The sequence below is a fragment of the Phragmites australis genome, chromosome 7 (assembly GCF_958298935.1).
Source record: "Phragmites australis chromosome 7, lpPhrAust1.1, whole genome shotgun sequence".
Lineage (NCBI taxonomy): Eukaryota > Viridiplantae > Streptophyta > Magnoliopsida > Poales > Poaceae > Phragmites > Phragmites australis.
The window spans coordinates 24,258,563-24,274,915 of NC_084927.1; the positions used below are offsets into that span (position 1 = coordinate 24,258,563).

Consider the following 16,353-nt stretch of genomic DNA (forward strand, 5'->3'; position numbering starts at 1 on the left):
TAGTTCGCTCAGGCCTGATGACCACATGTCTGTATTTATAGTGTCATATCGGGGGTAAGTATACAAGTATGCCCCTTACATAGATAGTGACATAGGTTATCACTATATCACAGAGACCTAAACCGGTTGAATCATACAGCCTGGGTCTAGGTAAAATATTTTTACCCCTAACTAAAGATATTATCTATCATGTCAAATATAGTGGTGTGAACTAGCCCAAAGAGTGGGGCTTGACCAGTAATAAACTGCAACGTCGCACTATCCTGAGTGTCAGAGTGGCATTCACTTGCATTGGGATGTCAGGGCAGCCACCACTTACACCGACAATAACTGTCAGACATTTCGTATCGGACCAATTGCAATTGATGTTTTCCTTTTGCAGATATTTTCTTCAAAGGTCAGCTACTTCTCATATCTCGAGAGGCTTTGGCCAGAGAGGTATACGGCCTCCGAGAATTTTTAGCCTCTTTAGGGAGTCCGAAGCCTGATGGCTCTGGATGGGCTCCTTATGGCGTCTTCTTCGTGATGTCTGTAAGCTAAGATATTTCCCCAACAGATACATGATGGAACTTTCAGGTCTCGCGAAGGCATAACAATGGCTATAATTTGCCAAGAACCCTTTGCTCCTTTTGCACTACCTTAACATTTAATATATCTATCACCAAACCATCAATTCATTTGTTGAAGTACCTTATAAACCCGAATTAGTTCAAATCAGTTTCATACCAACGAAACGTAAAAAACAACAGCATCCAATGAAGAACCTCCAAATGTTGCTTTCCAATGATGCAGCAAGCCTGCTCCCAGATTCCTGGAGCAAGAAGTCGCACCAAGGCAATTCAGATCTCCCCGCTTGTAGAACTCGCTGGCAAGTCCTCAAGAAACGGGTAATCTGTGTAACCAACAACAGGATCATCGGAATAGAATGTCGATCGATCGTACTTGTTCAGAGGTGCATTCAAATGGAATCGCCTCGGCAGGTCAGCATTAGCCAAGAACAAGCGACCATATACGACCATGTCAGCGTATCCATCAGCCACAACTCTGTTCCCCTCCTCCCTGTCGTAACCCCCACCAACCATGAACATTCCGTTGAAGGCCTTTCTCATTTCATGCAGCCTGTGCGGGATCTGCATCTTGCCGTCTACCATGACCATCTCAGGTTCCACCGCATTACAGTACAGGATGTTGTATCTGTTCAGTTCCTGAGCCATGTAGACACCCAACGCATCTGGGTCCGAGTCATGGCAGCCAAGGTAGTTGGCATAAGGAGAGAGGCGGATCCCGACACGGTCAGACCCAATCTCAGCCGCCACGGCTTCAACTACCTCAAGGGCAAAGCGACAGCGGTTTTGCAGGCTGCTTCCATACTTGTCGGTACGGTCATTGACACTATCTTTCATGAATTGCTCAACAAGGAAGCCATTCGCACCATGAATTTCAACCCCATCAAACCCTGCATGAGATATGTACATATTGTGATGTTAACCATGTCAGGTCCTGGTACATGTTTTAGAGGGTACAGCAAGGTCATAGAATATCTAACAATTTTGAACGAGCAAATCAAGAACCTACCTTAGAGAAATCGACCACACCTTGAATTACTTTATTTTTTGCAGTAGTAGTTATTTTCAGGAGATAAATTTGACCATGATAGTAACTGCAAAAACGTAGTAATAGATGGTTTTCTTGCTTCTATTTTTCACTTTCGTTAAATATCAACTTACCAGCATCCATAGCATTTCTTGCAGCAATTCTAAAATGATTGACTACATCAGGGATTTCTTCTACAGTTAAGCGTCTTGGGATGGAGAAATTCATGTGGTCATCTTCATTCTTTGCCACTGGCTTATCTGTGCTTGAGATGGGTTCTTTCTCTGGCAAAAGAAAAGATAACCATCCCTCAGAGTCATTGTTGGTTCAAAATATTGTGAACTACTTTAGTTGAATGAAAAGAGTAGAGACGTTAATAAAATAATTAGTTTTTCAGTTCAGCTTTGGAGCAGAAAGAGGGTAGGTGAAGTTCCTGTGGTTGCACCAAACCTGAAAAGAAGATTCCTTGCAGCAGAAGACACAAATGATGGCCAATAACAATGCTATGATGGAACCAAATATACTCAAATTAAGTTTAAAGCATATGTTGCAGGTGAAGGGTAGTGTCAAGTGTCACAAGAGCACAGCATTGCCCAAACACCATTACATTCATAATGGTGGTTAAGATAAGAAATGGAAGGGATCATGCAAGAAACATTTACCCATATCAGATGCTCTTCCTACATGCCAAATCTGACAGAAGAATATCCCACCCTTCGCATGCACCGCATCCACAACAGGCTTCCAGGCTTCTACTTGTTCCTTGGTCCATATGCCCGGGGTGTGCGGAATTAAACTCATCCCTTGAGCATCAGATGACACGCCTGTGGCTTCAGAAATGAGAAGGCCCCCCTTTGTAGACCTCTGAGAGTAGTACAGTATGGCATGCGATTGTGGAAGATTGCCATATGATCTGGATCTTGTTAATGGTGCCAGCACAATTCTGCATGAAGAAGTGAACATAAAGAAGACGACAGATAGTTCTGTGGTATGCTATTTATCATGTCCAAATGCAATGCAGGTAGTCAGAAGACTTTTAATAGGGTCTTCCACGATTTTTTTCATGATCCTAAAGGATCATTACGTGTAGGACATGGTTGTTCATATGTTTGATTTTGACTGAAATGCTCACAGAAAACAAGATCTTTTCATCCCAACATTTAGGTAACACAATTCATACATTCACTATGACCATACCAAAACATTGAATATGAGAGTCCAATCATCTTAAGATTCCGAGATTAACATTAATCTTTATACCATTTCAAGCAATATCCTGCTTGTCTCAATATCATCAATTCATCACAGTTCCGGAAAATATTTACCAAGAGACCAAAAATTGTTTACCTCAAAGGCAGATAACATGCAGCAGAAAGGAAGAATAATTTTGAGTCAGCATATACTATATTCATACAACATGTGTCTGTATGAGGAATAGTTAATATCATACACACCTATTTCTCCCAGTGAATTCCAGAACAAAGTACACATAGGTTAAAACAAACTATTGAATAAACTGAAGAAACATCAAACTTTAGATTATCTCCATGAAAGAGGTGAGAAATTTGCAGATCAATAATACAACTGATGCATGAGAAAATTTGAACAGAAGAAAGCAAAGAAATATTATAAATTGACAAATGAAGCCATCCAAATTTACTGAAACTCTGGTGGAAAAGGTTGTCCAACTAACCTGTGTGAAAACCTGAATTTTCCTGTTTCGTAAGGACTCAGAAGAGGTATAGACTCCATGATTCCTCCCTTCTTGCTCCTCTGTTACTGCTCTCCAAGAGGAACCTGGGAGTGGCTCGCTTTAAACATCTAGTACATTACCTCCCTCAGAGGCAAAGTAACAGATAATCTACTGGTTCTCGACAATTGTCAGGATTCTTCTTTGTGAGTGCCTTGAAGGGGCAAATGCCACACCCATATAAAGGGATGCTGGTGGGGAGGTAGGCAGGTGGTACATAAACAAATTTCCAGGGTACTAGTGCTTGAGCACAACTGGACAAGACCGGTGGTTGAGGTCATAGGTTCAAACCCCCATTCTCATTTAAAGATAATAATATCGTTTGCCTCTTTGATTTTGACCGGTGAACTTCTCACAAAAGTTAAAGTTCTTTTTGTACCTAACATTTAGTGCCCACAAGTTCTACATATATTTTGAGAAAACAAAACATTGAAATTATGAATTGAATGTTGAATCAAGTTAAGATTTACATGTTATCATGTTAATTAAATATCCTTTTCTAAAATACATCATGCTTGTAATGTTCTAAATTGCTGAACTTCTGGGGAAAAACATTACAATGTTCTCTAAACATCCTTGATCTCAATCTGCAGAGAAATGCAGCAAGGTGCAGAGAAGAAAAATAGTTATGTTTAATACAGATATACCAGTTCATACACGATATGTAAGTATGAAGCATGATTATCATTATACATATCAATATATCATGCATTTCTTCCAATGCATTGCAGCGCAACTGAAAGCATATTGAGGTAAAAGTTCTATTCAATTAATAAGACAAAAATGAAAGCTTCTTCTTGTGATGAATTTTGGGGTCAACAACAGGCAGTTGATGCATGAAAAGTTCCAAGAGAAAAAAGAAGGGAGGGGAAATATAACAAACAAGCATCATGTATTCATTACAGGGCATTGCTGAAAGTAGGTTGAGGTGTATAGTTATTCTAATTTAATAAGAAGAAAAGGAAAGCTTCAAATCATCACATGGACAAATGTGATAAATTCGCAGACCAAAAAAACAACATTTATGCATCAAAAGTCAAAAAAGAAAGAAATGAAGAAGAGAAATGTAACAAGGTCATTACTGAGTACTGACCTGTGTGAGAACACGAAAATTCAGAGGAGGAAGATGGGCGTGAGCTCTCATTCCGTACACCCCCTCCCTATAAACCCAAATCCCTCCTCGCCGCCCTCAGCCACCAGCCGCACCGGCGGCCCCCATGGTCGCTCCCCCTTTGGGCCGCTGGCCGAGGCACCAGCCACACCATCCACCCTCAACCCCCATGCCACTCTATTTAGCCCGACGGCTGAGCTCCCGCCCGCTGGGGTCGATTTGCCGGAATGGCTGTTGTTCAGCCCTTCGTCGGCCTTAACTGCTAACTCCGACGGGCCGATTGCGTCCCTGTGACGCCCGTTTTACCGCTCGGCCCAACCCAGCCTCCGTCTGCTTCCGGCCCAGCCCACACCCGCGCGCGCGCAGCTGACCAGAGGGCCCCGCCTGTCGGCACCTTCCTCTCCACCGCGCCGCCCCGCCCCGCGCCCGTATCCAAACCGATCCCGCAGCTGCCGCGCGCCGAATCCGAATCCGCCGCGCCGCCCAACCTACGCGCTGCTCCTGCGCAACCACCCGTGCCCGCCCTCGCCTATAAAGCCCTGCAGCGCCGCTTTCCCCCCCCCTCACCGCACCGTGCATCTCCGCTGCCTCCGAGCTCGCCGAGCGCCATAGCCGCCGCGCTGAGCTTTTCCCCTCCTCTCTCTCTCGCGACCGAGCGCGCCGGCAGCTTCGCAGTAGCGGGAGGAGCCCGTTTCGCTGCTTGCCGACGCATCTCCGCCGCCAGACTGAGCCTTCATCGCACACCGGTAAGCGCCGCCGCTTCTCTCCGTCGTCAGCGCTCCCCGAGCCATATTACGGTCGATTGATGCCTCCTCCGTCTTCACATGCCTCCCTAGAAGATTTCCCGACCGCCGATTGAGCTCCGTCGTCGCAGCGGCACCTTCACCGAGCTCCGATCCCGCCGCCGCCTCTCGCCGTCGCCGAGCCGTTGGAAGCCGCCCCGACGTGGACGTGTTGCTCAATCGGGTTCGCCGTCGTCTCCTCTCCGTATTTCGCCGCTCGCCGTCGAAGTCCGGCCACCGGAGCTCAACTCCGGCGACTCTCTGGTCAAGCACCGCCACCCTGAGCTCGCGCCGCCAACCCGAGGAGGAAGATTCAAGGTTAGCCGTCGGATCCCCTTTGAACGCTCCTGATTAGATCGCAGAATACCCTTTCGCAAACCAGTAGAAAGCCGCCACGTGTCCTCTTTAATCCAGTCAGCAGTCAAGACACGTCAGCGCGCCACGTGGATGTTCCTGTCCTGCGTGGCAGAGCCAAGTCAGCCCTGGATGCCCAGTCAGCTGCCCAGTCAGCCAGTGACGTCAGCCTTGCGTATTAAATAGGATTTTCAATATAAAAATAATTCCACCTATTCTCTGAAATTAGGGAAATTTGCAAGGAAACCCCTAGGCTTTACTGTTTTTGCATAAAGGCCCTTAGATAGTTCTGGAAAATTGCAATTAGGCCCCTGGACTTTAGAATAATTGCAATTAGGCCCCTGGACTTTAGGATAATTGCAATTAGGCCCCTGGACTTTAGGATAATTGCATTTAGACCCCTGAATTTTAGGATAATTATGTTTAGGTCCCTGAACTTTGCACATAAGCCCCTGTATAGTAGAATTAGTGTAACTTTTCCATACGAGCTCCGATTTAGGCGATTCTCGCGCTCCCGCGATCGTAGCAGCGAGTACTTTCCGTTAGTAGGCTTTTTATAGCGCCTTGCTTCTGTTTGGTGCACTGTTCTTAGTGTTTTCTTTGTGTTGTTTGTCAGAAGTTCCTGCGATTAGTCGATGACGTTCTGGAACAGTTCGAGTGACTTCAAGATCAAGATTTCGACAACACTGAGCAGCACTTCGGAAGGAGGCAAGTGTCCTTGAACATCTTGCACCTATTTTTTTTAGGAATTTATGTTAGTTGTTTATCCTTCATTGCATGCTTGTCTAAATTGGAAACCTAAGAATAGGGTTTACTAGCTTTTGTCTGAATATCCTTGTCGCCATTAATGAGTCATGGGAAGAAAATGGTAGATATGCTAGTCGCTGTCCTGGTTGGGTTAGAAGTTAAACATGACTACCGATTATGCAACATGAATTGGGTATGGTAATCTTTCGTAGCAACATGGAATAGGGATCCTAACAGGATGGTTGTTATGTGGATGGTGCATAAAGGCGCATGTGTTGTGCCGCACGTTAGGAATGTGTCTGTTCCTGTGTGGGGTCCTAAGGACCGGTTCTTGAAGCCTGTAACCCGGCATTACAGCACAACCATGAGGCCTATATGGGTACGGCCTGGCTAAGTAATTAGTGCCCTTCATATTCTGTACGCACCAATGGACGGTTAAGTGGCACAAGAGGGGGCCTCTGCAGTGGATGGAATCCCTGTTAGCGGTGAAACCTTAGTGGGTGCTTATAGATTTGGAGGCGCTTTGTAACAGCCTTGTAGTGAGACCCCGGCTCTACACCCCGGAAGTGTGAAGCAAAATGGGAATCACGACTCGTGGGTAAAGTGTGCAAACTCTGCAGAGTAATAAAACTGATCGATCAGCCGTGCTCACGGTCAAGAGCGGCTTGGACTTCTTCATGATTAGATGGGAATCTTAAGGGTTGGTTTGGGTAGTCGGGTGGTGGAACTCCCGATGAGTTGGTAGCTAGATATGTGACACCTGGTGAGTTTGGTAGTCGGATGGAATCCGATGAGCTGTTCTTCTTGTTTAAGTTGTGTCTTCACACCTAGTACATAGGATGCCTGATTCTGGGAGTTGTAGGTTAATGTTGCTTAGTGCAGTAAACCAGTGTCTAACTTTTTCTTGACTTAAACCCTCATGTCATATTTTTCTACACTTGCGGAGTACGATATGTACTCACACTTGCTATTTCCAAAAATAAATGCTACTCAGTGGGAGGAGACTACACAGAGATCAATGAAGCTGAAGACTACAATGAAGATGGAGCGTCCTAGGTCACGTTGCCCCCAGTCGATTGCCTGTGGTGTGTCCTAAAACTTTCGTTGGAGTTTTCTCGAGTTTTTCCGCTGCTGTTCAAAACTCTGGTAATTGTTTCAATAAAGTTGTTTTTGTTCGATATAGAACTGTATATCACTGATATGTCACCGTATGTATGATGAAACTGATCTTGGCATACATGTGGAATACACCTGGTTGTTCTTTTGAAAAACCGGGCGTGACAGTCCCGCCCGTCACCCTTCCTGGTCGCCGCAACGGGGAGCGCTCCCCCCATGGACCAGTAGGGCCGGTCATCGCTCTTTGGCGGGTTCTTAGCTATCGCGATGCGGGCGGAGCTTCTACATCTCCCAGACAAGGCGTCTAGCCCGCCGCGTTCGCAGCCTTTGTCATCTAGTGCAGTGAGCCCCACTCCTGGCCGGCAGACCTCGCGCACCTCGGTCGTTGATGCTGACGGTTGGAAACAAGTCATCAGGAAGAAGAAGAGTTGGACCCGAGCTCCGCGCCATCGGCCGCCTTCATCCTCGCGTTCGGTTTCTGCTAATTTGGTCGGGAAGTGCTTCAATTGCCTTGCCACCGACCATGTCGCGGTGGCCTGCTCGAACCTGTCGCGCTGCCTTCGGTGCCGGCAGGAAGGCCACCAGGCTCATCAGTGCAAGCGGCCTCGGTCCTTACCGAGGTCCTCGTCAAGGCCGCAAGTCACTCAGGCCGCATGCCTTCCTCCAGCGCCAGCGCCAGGGTGGTTCGGTCGCTTGCTCCATCGCACTCGTCCACCATCACCTGTGCCTTCCAACTCAGCGGGTTAGCCTCTGCTCGCCTCTCCGCCGTTGCTGTCGGTGCTTTCCCTCACGCTGTTAGATGCCTCCCAGTCCACCGGTCGGGCCTTCTCGCCACCCCCCCATTTGTGCACCTTCGCCTACCGGGTCAGTCCATGGCCCCTCGTCGCACTGGCCGCGTCACCAACTCCGTCTCATTCCCCGTTCTGGGGAGCTGATCCGAGATGAGACGGAGCTTTCTAGCGCGTTGTTGGCGCTAGTGGTGGGCACTAGACCCCCGGTGTCCACACTGCAAGTTCGGTCGTATTTGGAGTCCACCTTCAGAGTCGATGCTGGCGACTTCTCGGTCCGTCGAGGTTTCCTGGAGGATTTCCTGATTACCTTCCGTGACCCGCGGATCCATGATCGCGTTCTTCACTCCACCTTCCTTGTCGGGTCGCCTTTCCAGCTGAGCCTCCGGCCGTGGACGCGCCAGTCCTCTGCGGCCGCGGGAGCTATGCTGTTTCGCCTGTTGGTGAAACTCAGGGGGATTTTGGCGCATGCGTGGTGTCTCTCCATGGTAGAACGCATCTTGGGCTCTCCATGTGCCGATCTACAACCGAAGCCGGCTACCGTCGCCATGGAGGATTTGAGTTGTTACAGTGTGGTCGCTTGGTGAATTGACCCGGACCTCGTCCCGACAGTAGTGACACTTATCGTACCCGAGCCTGCGGAGGAGTACGTCGAGGCGGGCCTTTTTCTACGGCCGAAGGAGATTATTCACTCAAAATAGCCCTATCTCAATTATATGGTCACCATCCTCCTCAGGGAAATCCAGGACCGGCACTCGCCTTCAAACTCCTCCGACGATGGCACACTGCCGAATACTTGGGATAGCAACGGCGACAGTTGCCTCAGGTTCCAGCAGCGTTGCCAATCCAAGCCCTGGCCGAAGCGCACGGAATTCCAGGGCCCGTAGGTAGGGAATGACTTTGGCGGTACTGGTGTTGGCGGTGTTTCGTTTCCGTCCATTGCCAGAGTTCAGTGGGCCACGAACTCACCGCCGGGGGGAGTTGGCTACTCGCCCGTGGCAGGCCTAGGCTGGTCCCTAGCGGCCCCGCTTTGGTTCGGTCGCCTCATCCTCGGACTACGTGCTGTGCTTCACGTGCGGAACGAACCATCGGACATAGTCGCTGTTGAGTATAACCTTGCACTGAGCCCTTCCCCCAGTCACTTGGGACCCTATGGGCGAGGAAGGTTCCTCTGGTCCTCGTCGTGTGCACCGCATGGTCCCCCTAGAGTGGGAGGCCATGGTCGACCAGCATAGCGCCCTGACGTCGTTGGCTTGCGATCTGATGGTGGCGAAATTCTCCTTAATGGGTCACGCGCTATCATCTACCGCGGATGGATTGATTCACATGACCCCAAGGAATCTCGTGTCCCCGAGCTTTCGACCAAGCCCCTGCTCTGCAACCCCTGAAAAGGCTACTTTGGGTGGTTCGGTTCAGATGCCCACTCCATCAGCCCTGGTTCAAACCCTTTGGAAGTCGCTTGTGCGCCTCCCGTCTCTCCACCACCTTGAGGGTTCGTGCTATGCGTTGTGGATGGGAACACCGCTGACTCCCCGTCCCCTGATGCGGGCCATCCTGGGTCGCTCTGTACACCGGGGGAGATGCTTCTGGGCCTGCCTCTACAGCTCCCCCAGGATCCGATGCCCACGACCCACCTGACTGGAAGGTCTGGGGGTGCCCGGCGCGCGAACACGCTCTTGTTTCGCCAATTGCGGGTTTACGCGCCCAAGATTTGCTCCCTGGTCTACTGTAGGCGTCGCTCAAGGGGAGCGCATATTCGCACATCGTCGTCGTCGCGTTTGTCCGAGTCTACAATGCAGTTGTTAGTTTCTACTCCTACGCCGCCGTCATCTCTGCCACCTGCCCTTACGCCATTGTTCTCAGCCACGCCTGTGCCTACGATGTCGTCGTTGCTGCATCCAAGCCTCACAAAAGCTGAGTTCTTCGCCCGAGTGTCCATGCCCACTTCGTCTATGCTTGAGGTGCCTCCCATGACCAGGTCTCGCCCTAAGACTTCGTCTGCATCGGAGATCCCTTGCCATCGGAGCAGCCGGTTGGCGGGCCGCGCTCCCCATGCTCATGTTGTCCGACGAGCGCAGGCGTTGCTTATGAAGAAGTTGGGGGTTTTGGCTGATGAGGATGGCATTGGTCAGGACGCACATGATTAGTACGCTAGCCTCTTTAGTAGGCCGCTCTCCTGTGCACATCTGGTTGCACTTGCTGCGCTCTTTGGTTGGACGGTGCCGGAAGAGGAGGAAGTTTGGTCCACTGACTTCCTCACCGTAGATGTTGATTGTATTGCCTTTATGTATGGGTCGGTTGGTCGTCTTTATCTTGGTTCTTGATATGGATCCTTCAAATATTCTAATTTGGAATGTGGGAGGTTTGAACAACCATGCACGCCGTGACTTGGTGCGCAGTGTCGTAGTCACCACAAGGCCTGATATCGTCTGCTTCCAAGAGATGAAGATAGCGGTAATGTCCGCCAGAATCCTTCTATCTGCTATTGGGTCAGAGTTTGACCAACATGTCGCCTTGTCGGCCACTGGCTCGTGAGGGGGAATGCTCGTTGCCTAGAAGGGGTCTGTGTGCATAGCCATTTCGTCCAGGATTGATTCCTTCTTTGTATCTGTTCAGTTCATGGGCATGGATGGCTGACATTGGTGGCTCACGAGTGTTTATGGTCCACAGATGGATGCAGAGAAACTTCTCTTCCTGCAGGAGCTGCGCCAGGTCCGCTCTGGATGCCCAAAGCCTTGGGCTATGGTGGGCGACTTCAACATGATTTATAGGTCGGGTGATAAGAACAACAACAATGTGGATCCTGATATGATGGGTCATTTTCTCCGCCTCCTGGATGATCTTAAGTTGCTCGAGATCGAGCTTTTGGGTCGCAGATACACTTGGTCCAATGAACGATCTTCACCGATGCTAGTTCATTTGGACCGGGTACTCTGCACAACCGAGTGGGATCAAATCTTTCCTATTTGTCTGCTCCAGAGCTCCGCGTCGGGAATTTTGGACCACTACCCCCTTCTCTTGGGTCTCAAGGACAACATAAGGGGGAAAGGGTGGTTTCATTTTGACAGCTTTTGGCCTAGTCTCGATGGCTTCCAGGATGCGGTGATTCAGGCTTGATCGACAACGGTGGACACCATCTGCCTGGTTCATCGCCTCGCGTTGAAGTTCAATGGCCTTGCTCGGAGTCTACATGCATGGAACCAGCGCAAAATCGGCAGCGTAACCTATCAGCTGCACCTTGCTCGCGAGCTTCTCCATCAACTGGACATTGCGCAGGACAACCGGTCCTTGTCACGTTTAGAGACATGGCTGTGCCGTCGTTTGAAGAAGCACTGCCTGGCCCTAGCATCCCTTCAGCGCACCATTGCACGTTCCTGGTAGAGAATCTCCTAGCTGCACAATGGTGATGCCAACACGGCCTTCTTTCATTTCCAAGCCAGATATCAAAAGCGAAAGAACTTTGTAGCTTCGCTCAAGGTGGACGATCGGATCCTGAGTTCCCTAGAAGAAAAGGAGCGTGAGGTCTGGAGGTTCTACAATGAGATTTTGGGCTCCCCGCACCATCGGCAAGTTACCCTCAACCTTCAATCCTTTCATCCTGCTTCCTTTGACCTAGGAGCTCTGGAGCTTCCGTTTGAGGTGGATGAAGTGTGGGAAACTATAAGACGGTTGCCGCTTGACAAAGCGCCCGGTCCAGACGGCTTCACAGGGAGGTTCTACAAGGAATGTTGGCCAGTGATCAAAGATGATGTCTTGGCCACGTTGCAAGCGTTGCATGATGGTGACGGCAGAAAGTTGCACATCTTGAACTCAGCATTCTTGGTTCTGATCCTAAAACGCCACGCGTCGAGCATGTGCGGGATTTTAGACCTATTAGCTTGGTTCATAGTTTCGCGAAGTTGGTCACCAAGATCTTAGCTAACCGCCTTGCGCCAAAACTATCTTCGATGGTCTCCGTGAACCAAAGCACTTTCATCAAAGGTTGCTGCATCCATGACAATTTCCTACTTGTCTAGCAGATGGCCAGATTCCTTCACAAATAGAAGAAGCCTCGGGTCCTGGTCCTTCTTGTTGGAGGTTCTGATGCACTTAGGATTCAGTCCTAAGTGGAGAAACATGTTGTGCATGCTGTTGGCATCATCATCAACATGAGTCCTTCTAAATGGGTGCCCAGGGGAGTTGATTATGCATCATCGTGGCCTCCGTCAAGGTGATCCATTGTCTCCGATGCTGTTTATCTTAGTCATGGATGTGTTGAATTCATTGTTTGTCACGGGTGGCCAGAAGGGGTTGCTACATCCGTTGGCGAACAGAGAAATCGGTCACCGGCTCTCCATGTATGTAGATGACGCTGTTCTATTTATTCAACCAAAACCTCGGGACATCTTAGTAACCAAGGCCATCCTTCACTACTTTGGTGTCGCGACGGGTTTGAGAACTAATATGAGCAAGAGCTCTATTGTTCCAATCCAATGTCTGGATAGTGACCTGGACATTGTTTGTTCGGAGTTGCCCTGCGCAGTCGCTACCTTCCCATGTAAATATTTGGGGTTGCCTCTGTCCATACACAAGCTGAGGAGGGCAGACTTGCAACCGCTCATCGACAGATTGGACGACTTACTGCCAGGATGGAAAACGGGTATGTTGAACACCGCGGGGAGATCCATTCTTGTTCGCTCTGTGCTCACGGCGGTCCCCATCTACACGCTCTTGGCTCTCGATGTGCCAAAATGGGTGCTCAAGGCTATTGATAAGAGGTGGAGGGCTTTTCTCTGGAAGGGAAGCAAGCAAATCCATGGTGGGCATTACACTGTAGCTTGGAGCTAGGTTTGCTGGCCGCTGGAGCTTGAGGGTCTCGGTCTGCATAACTTGGAGCTGCTTGGATGGCCTCTGCGGATGCGGTGGCTCTGACTGTAGAAGTCGTAGCCAGAACGACCGTGGGTGACATTTGACATTACTGTCCATGCCAACGTCCAGGCGTTGTTTACGCAATCAACAGTGACAGTGGTCAGAGATGGAAGGTCGACATCATTTTGGTCTGATCGATGGCTTCTTGGTCACTCCTTGAAGGATTTGGCGCCAACCTTGCTTCCATTTGTGGCGAGGAGGGTTGTTCGAAGGTGAACTATCTGTGAGGGCTTGCAGGAGCACGCTTGGACTTAGGATATTAGTGGCGACCTCACTGCACCGGCGCTGGTGGATTACTTACAGCTTTGGGATGCTCTGGAAGGCTTCGTCATACGGGCTGATTGCCCAGACTAGCTTGTGTGGACACCGAGCGAGTCGGGCGCGTTCTCCACGCGATCGGCGTATTGTAGGTTCTTCACGGGAGCCATTGCCTTCGAGCCATATAGGCGGATCTAGAAGTCATGGGCACCTTTGTGTGCTAGACTCTTCATTTGGCTGGCCACCCTTGATAGGTTGGACAGCAGACCGCCTCGCGCGGAGAGGCCTACAACACCCACAATGCTGCCCCCTATGTGATCAGGTAGACAGCAACACCTGCTGATGGAGTGCGTCTTCACGAAAGAGGTTTGGTTCAAAGCATTGCGACGCGTTGGGCTACAGGAGTTGGCGCCAGGGGGTCTCGACATCAACTTCCAGAATTGGTGGTGACGTGCTAAACGCAGAGTCTTCAAGGAAAGCTGTCAGGGTCTCAACTCGTTGGTGATCCTGGTGGCTTGGTCGATTTGGAAGCTACGCAACCGGTGTGTCTTCGAGGGTGATCGGCCGAGTGTCAGAGCACTTTCACGGGAAATCAACGATGAGACTTGGCTTTGGTGTTTAGGTGGGGCAGTAGAGTTGGGATCTCTGTTGGGATGACTTTCCAGCATGTGGTCATTGTCAATAGTTTGTGGCGCGTAGTTAATGTAAAACTAATCCGGCCGTTGGTACGGCTTTATATTTGAACTCTTTTTTCTTAATATAATGACACGCAGCTCTCCTGCACGTTAGAGAAAAAAAAGAACGCGAAAATTCCCATTTGGGCTCAGAATAGGTACAGGTAACATCTTTTCTTTTCTTCTCTCTTGATACTATTGCTAATGCTACTCCTCTCTGAAAGGAACCTGAGTGGCTTGCGATATAACGCCCAGTACCTTGCTACCATCCAAGATGGTATTTTCATATAACATGAAAATTCCAGAAGCAAAGTAACAAAAAAATAACGTTTTGATTGTTATTCAGTGCATAGCTGTCCCTGACTTCTCTTTTCGAGTGCCACATCCGTCCTAATCCTTATTCAAGGGTGCTGATGGGGACGTTGGCACATCAACAAATTTCAGAAATAAAAAAGGAAGGCTCACAAACCCTAGATGGTTTTAAACAATCGCAGAGAATCTTAAGGAACTATAATAACAAACACTGAAAATGTAACAATGTATGACTAAATGCCAATTCCAATACCAGACAATGATCCCATGAGCTATAAACCATGTCAACATGTTAATAGCTGGTATGACACCACAGAACAAAATAGTCTCTGCAGGCGTTCAAGCAAAATCTCATTTCAGCTGATAATTATCTGGATAGTCTTATTCTAGAACATAGTTCTTACAATACAACATAGTGCAAACTTTGTTGTCTGCGTCTGCTACTCTGCTATATAGAGCTTCTAGTGTTACTGAAAATTGACTGAACAAGAAGGTCGGGTTTTTTTCTATATATTTTTGAGAACTGACCGAACATAAGTAGGATAGCCACGGCACACGGGAGAGAGTTCAAAACTCCAAGTTCAATGTACTACTTATAGCCTCTAGTTCATCAATAGTAACCTTTTGAACAGTAAAATATGTGAAGTACACAACTGAAGCCACCGGGTCCTCGCCCTCTATTCCAAGTTATGATTCCTTGCCCTTCTCAGCCATCTCCTTTTTATAGGCCTGCAGCTGTTCTTTAAATTTCTTGCTCTTTTGAAAGTTTTCCTTCCTCTTCAAAGCTTTCTGAATTTTACAAAGAGAGTAACACTGCATTTAGGGAAGTGGAAAACTTGCAGTATCGATTCTGATAGAGGAACAAATAAATCAATTTTTGTATCAATTCTAACACAGGAAAAAAAATTGCGTACCTCCTGCCGGAAGCACTGGTCTAGCTTAATCTTAAGATCTGTGCACTCGCCAAATAACTTCTTGACTGGGTGATCCACATGGCACTTCTGAAATGCTTCAATAATCTGGGTGACAAATCGACGTTAGATGTATGAAAAATTGCGCAAAATATACAGTTAAAATGCCAAAGCTTTAAAAAGACCCAGAGATCAGCACAAAGGTACCTCAGCACACATAGGATGCCTGTGCAAGGTTAGTGGAGGATGCATCTCCAGAGATGTTTAAACGTGAGCCTGCATGATCGCTGGCCATGTTAGGTAAGGAATGGTGGTTCTGTTGAACCTTCAATATTTTGGAAAAATAAAAAGCTATACTGATATTTGGTACCCACATCACACAGAAAACAAATCAACGAACTGGATGGATTGGGTATCCATCCAAGCAAGGATGATTAGGATTCGTTTCTCACAGCAAACAAAAGATCCTCCGGCATAAACCTCATTCATAGATCAATGAATCAAAGCAGGCTTTGTTACCAGCAAAAGAGGAAAACAATCTAAGTTCGGACGGATGTCCACTCCACGCCGGTCCAGTAGAGGGGAGGAGGAGGACTATAATAGAAGAGTTGCGTGGCGACCTTCGCCTCGGCGGAACGGGTTCTGCACTCCTCGAGGAAGGAAGAGGGAAGGAGCAGAGGAAGGAAGAGGGTGAGGGCTGGAGCAGCGAGGGGTTATTTTGATACTTTCCGGGTGTTTTGCGTAAAAAGTACCTGGGTATAAAAACTAAAAAGAACTCGAGATGTTCTCTTGACAATTTTGCCATTTTGGACCTCGCTATTTTTTTTTGGTACTGATTAGAATGGTTGGAAAATATTAAGCAGTTCATGTCTCCTTACTCATATGATTATATGTCATGTATTCTTGTCAATTCTTAGTCAAATCATGGCCAAATAAAGCTTTGACGAGGACTGATCATAAAAAGAATTTTTTTTAAGGAGGATTGATTTGTCTACAAACCAAACATGGCTTTATAGCACCCTCCAACCTTTACATCCAACACACTTTTT

General features: G+C 48.3%; 2 protein-coding genes across 3 annotated transcripts; both read right to left on the bottom strand.

Annotated features, from left to right (window-relative positions):
* Positions 1-605: 605 nt before the first annotated feature.
* On the bottom strand, positions 606-4,737 carry LOC133924288 (putative 12-oxophytodienoate reductase 13). Its single transcript, XM_062369757.1, has 5 exons — positions 4,437-4,737; positions 3,287-3,930; positions 2,256-2,536; positions 1,728-1,877; positions 606-1,456 (listed from the first exon to the last, which is right to left on the bottom strand). The coding sequence occupies exons 2-5, from the start codon at positions 3,343-3,345 to the stop codon at positions 840-842; spliced, it is 1,107 nt and encodes a 368-aa protein (XP_062225741.1). The 5' UTR covers positions 3,346-3,930; positions 4,437-4,737; the 3' UTR covers positions 606-839.
* Positions 4,738-14,424: 9,687 nt separating this feature from the next.
* On the bottom strand, positions 14,425-16,100 carry LOC133923512 (uncharacterized). 2 transcript variants are annotated; one of them, XM_062368796.1, is made up of 4 exons: positions 15,679-16,100; positions 15,512-15,580; positions 15,308-15,412; positions 14,425-15,182 (listed from the first exon to the last, which is right to left on the bottom strand). In XM_062368796.1, the coding sequence occupies exons 2-4, from the start codon at positions 15,554-15,556 to the stop codon at positions 15,081-15,083; spliced, it is 252 nt and encodes an 83-aa protein (XP_062224780.1). In that variant the 5' UTR covers positions 15,557-15,580; positions 15,679-16,100; the 3' UTR covers positions 14,425-15,080. The 2 variants fall into 2 exon arrangements, with proteins under 2 accessions (XP_062224780.1, XP_062224779.1); XM_062368795.1 differs by lacking the exon at positions 15,679-16,100 and having other exon boundaries at positions 14,425-15,206; positions 15,512-15,668.
* Between the last annotated feature and the right edge of the window lie 253 nt (positions 16,101-16,353).

What these genes read in the sequence shown, in the direction of transcription:
- LOC133924288 (XM_062369757.1), bottom strand. Translation starts at nt 3,345, where the DNA reads ATGGAGTCTATACCTCTTCTGAGTCCTTACGAAACAGGAAAATTCAGG. An exon ending in AAATTCAGGTTTTCACACAG is followed by an intron (nt 2,537 to 3,286) that starts GTTAGTTGGACA and finishes TTCTTCATGCAG; the next exon opens with AATTGTGCTGGCACCATTAA. An exon ending in AAGAAATGCTATGGATGCTG is followed by an intron (nt 1,457 to 1,727) that starts GTAAGTTGATAT and finishes TATCTCATGCAG; the next exon opens with GGTTTGATGGGGTTGAAATT.
- LOC133923512 (XM_062368795.1), bottom strand. Translation starts at nt 15,556, where the DNA reads ATGCATCCTCCACTAACCTTGCACAGGCATCCTATGTGTGCTGAG. An exon ending in GGCATCCTATGTGTGCTGAG is followed by an intron (nt 15,413 to 15,511) that starts GTACCTTTGTGC and finishes TTTGTCACCCAG; the next exon opens with ATTATTGAAGCATTTCAGAA. An exon ending in ACCAGTGCTTCCGGCAGGAG is followed by an intron (nt 15,207 to 15,307) that starts GTACGCAATTTT and finishes CCCTAAATGCAG; the next exon opens with TGTTACTCTCTTTGTAAAAT.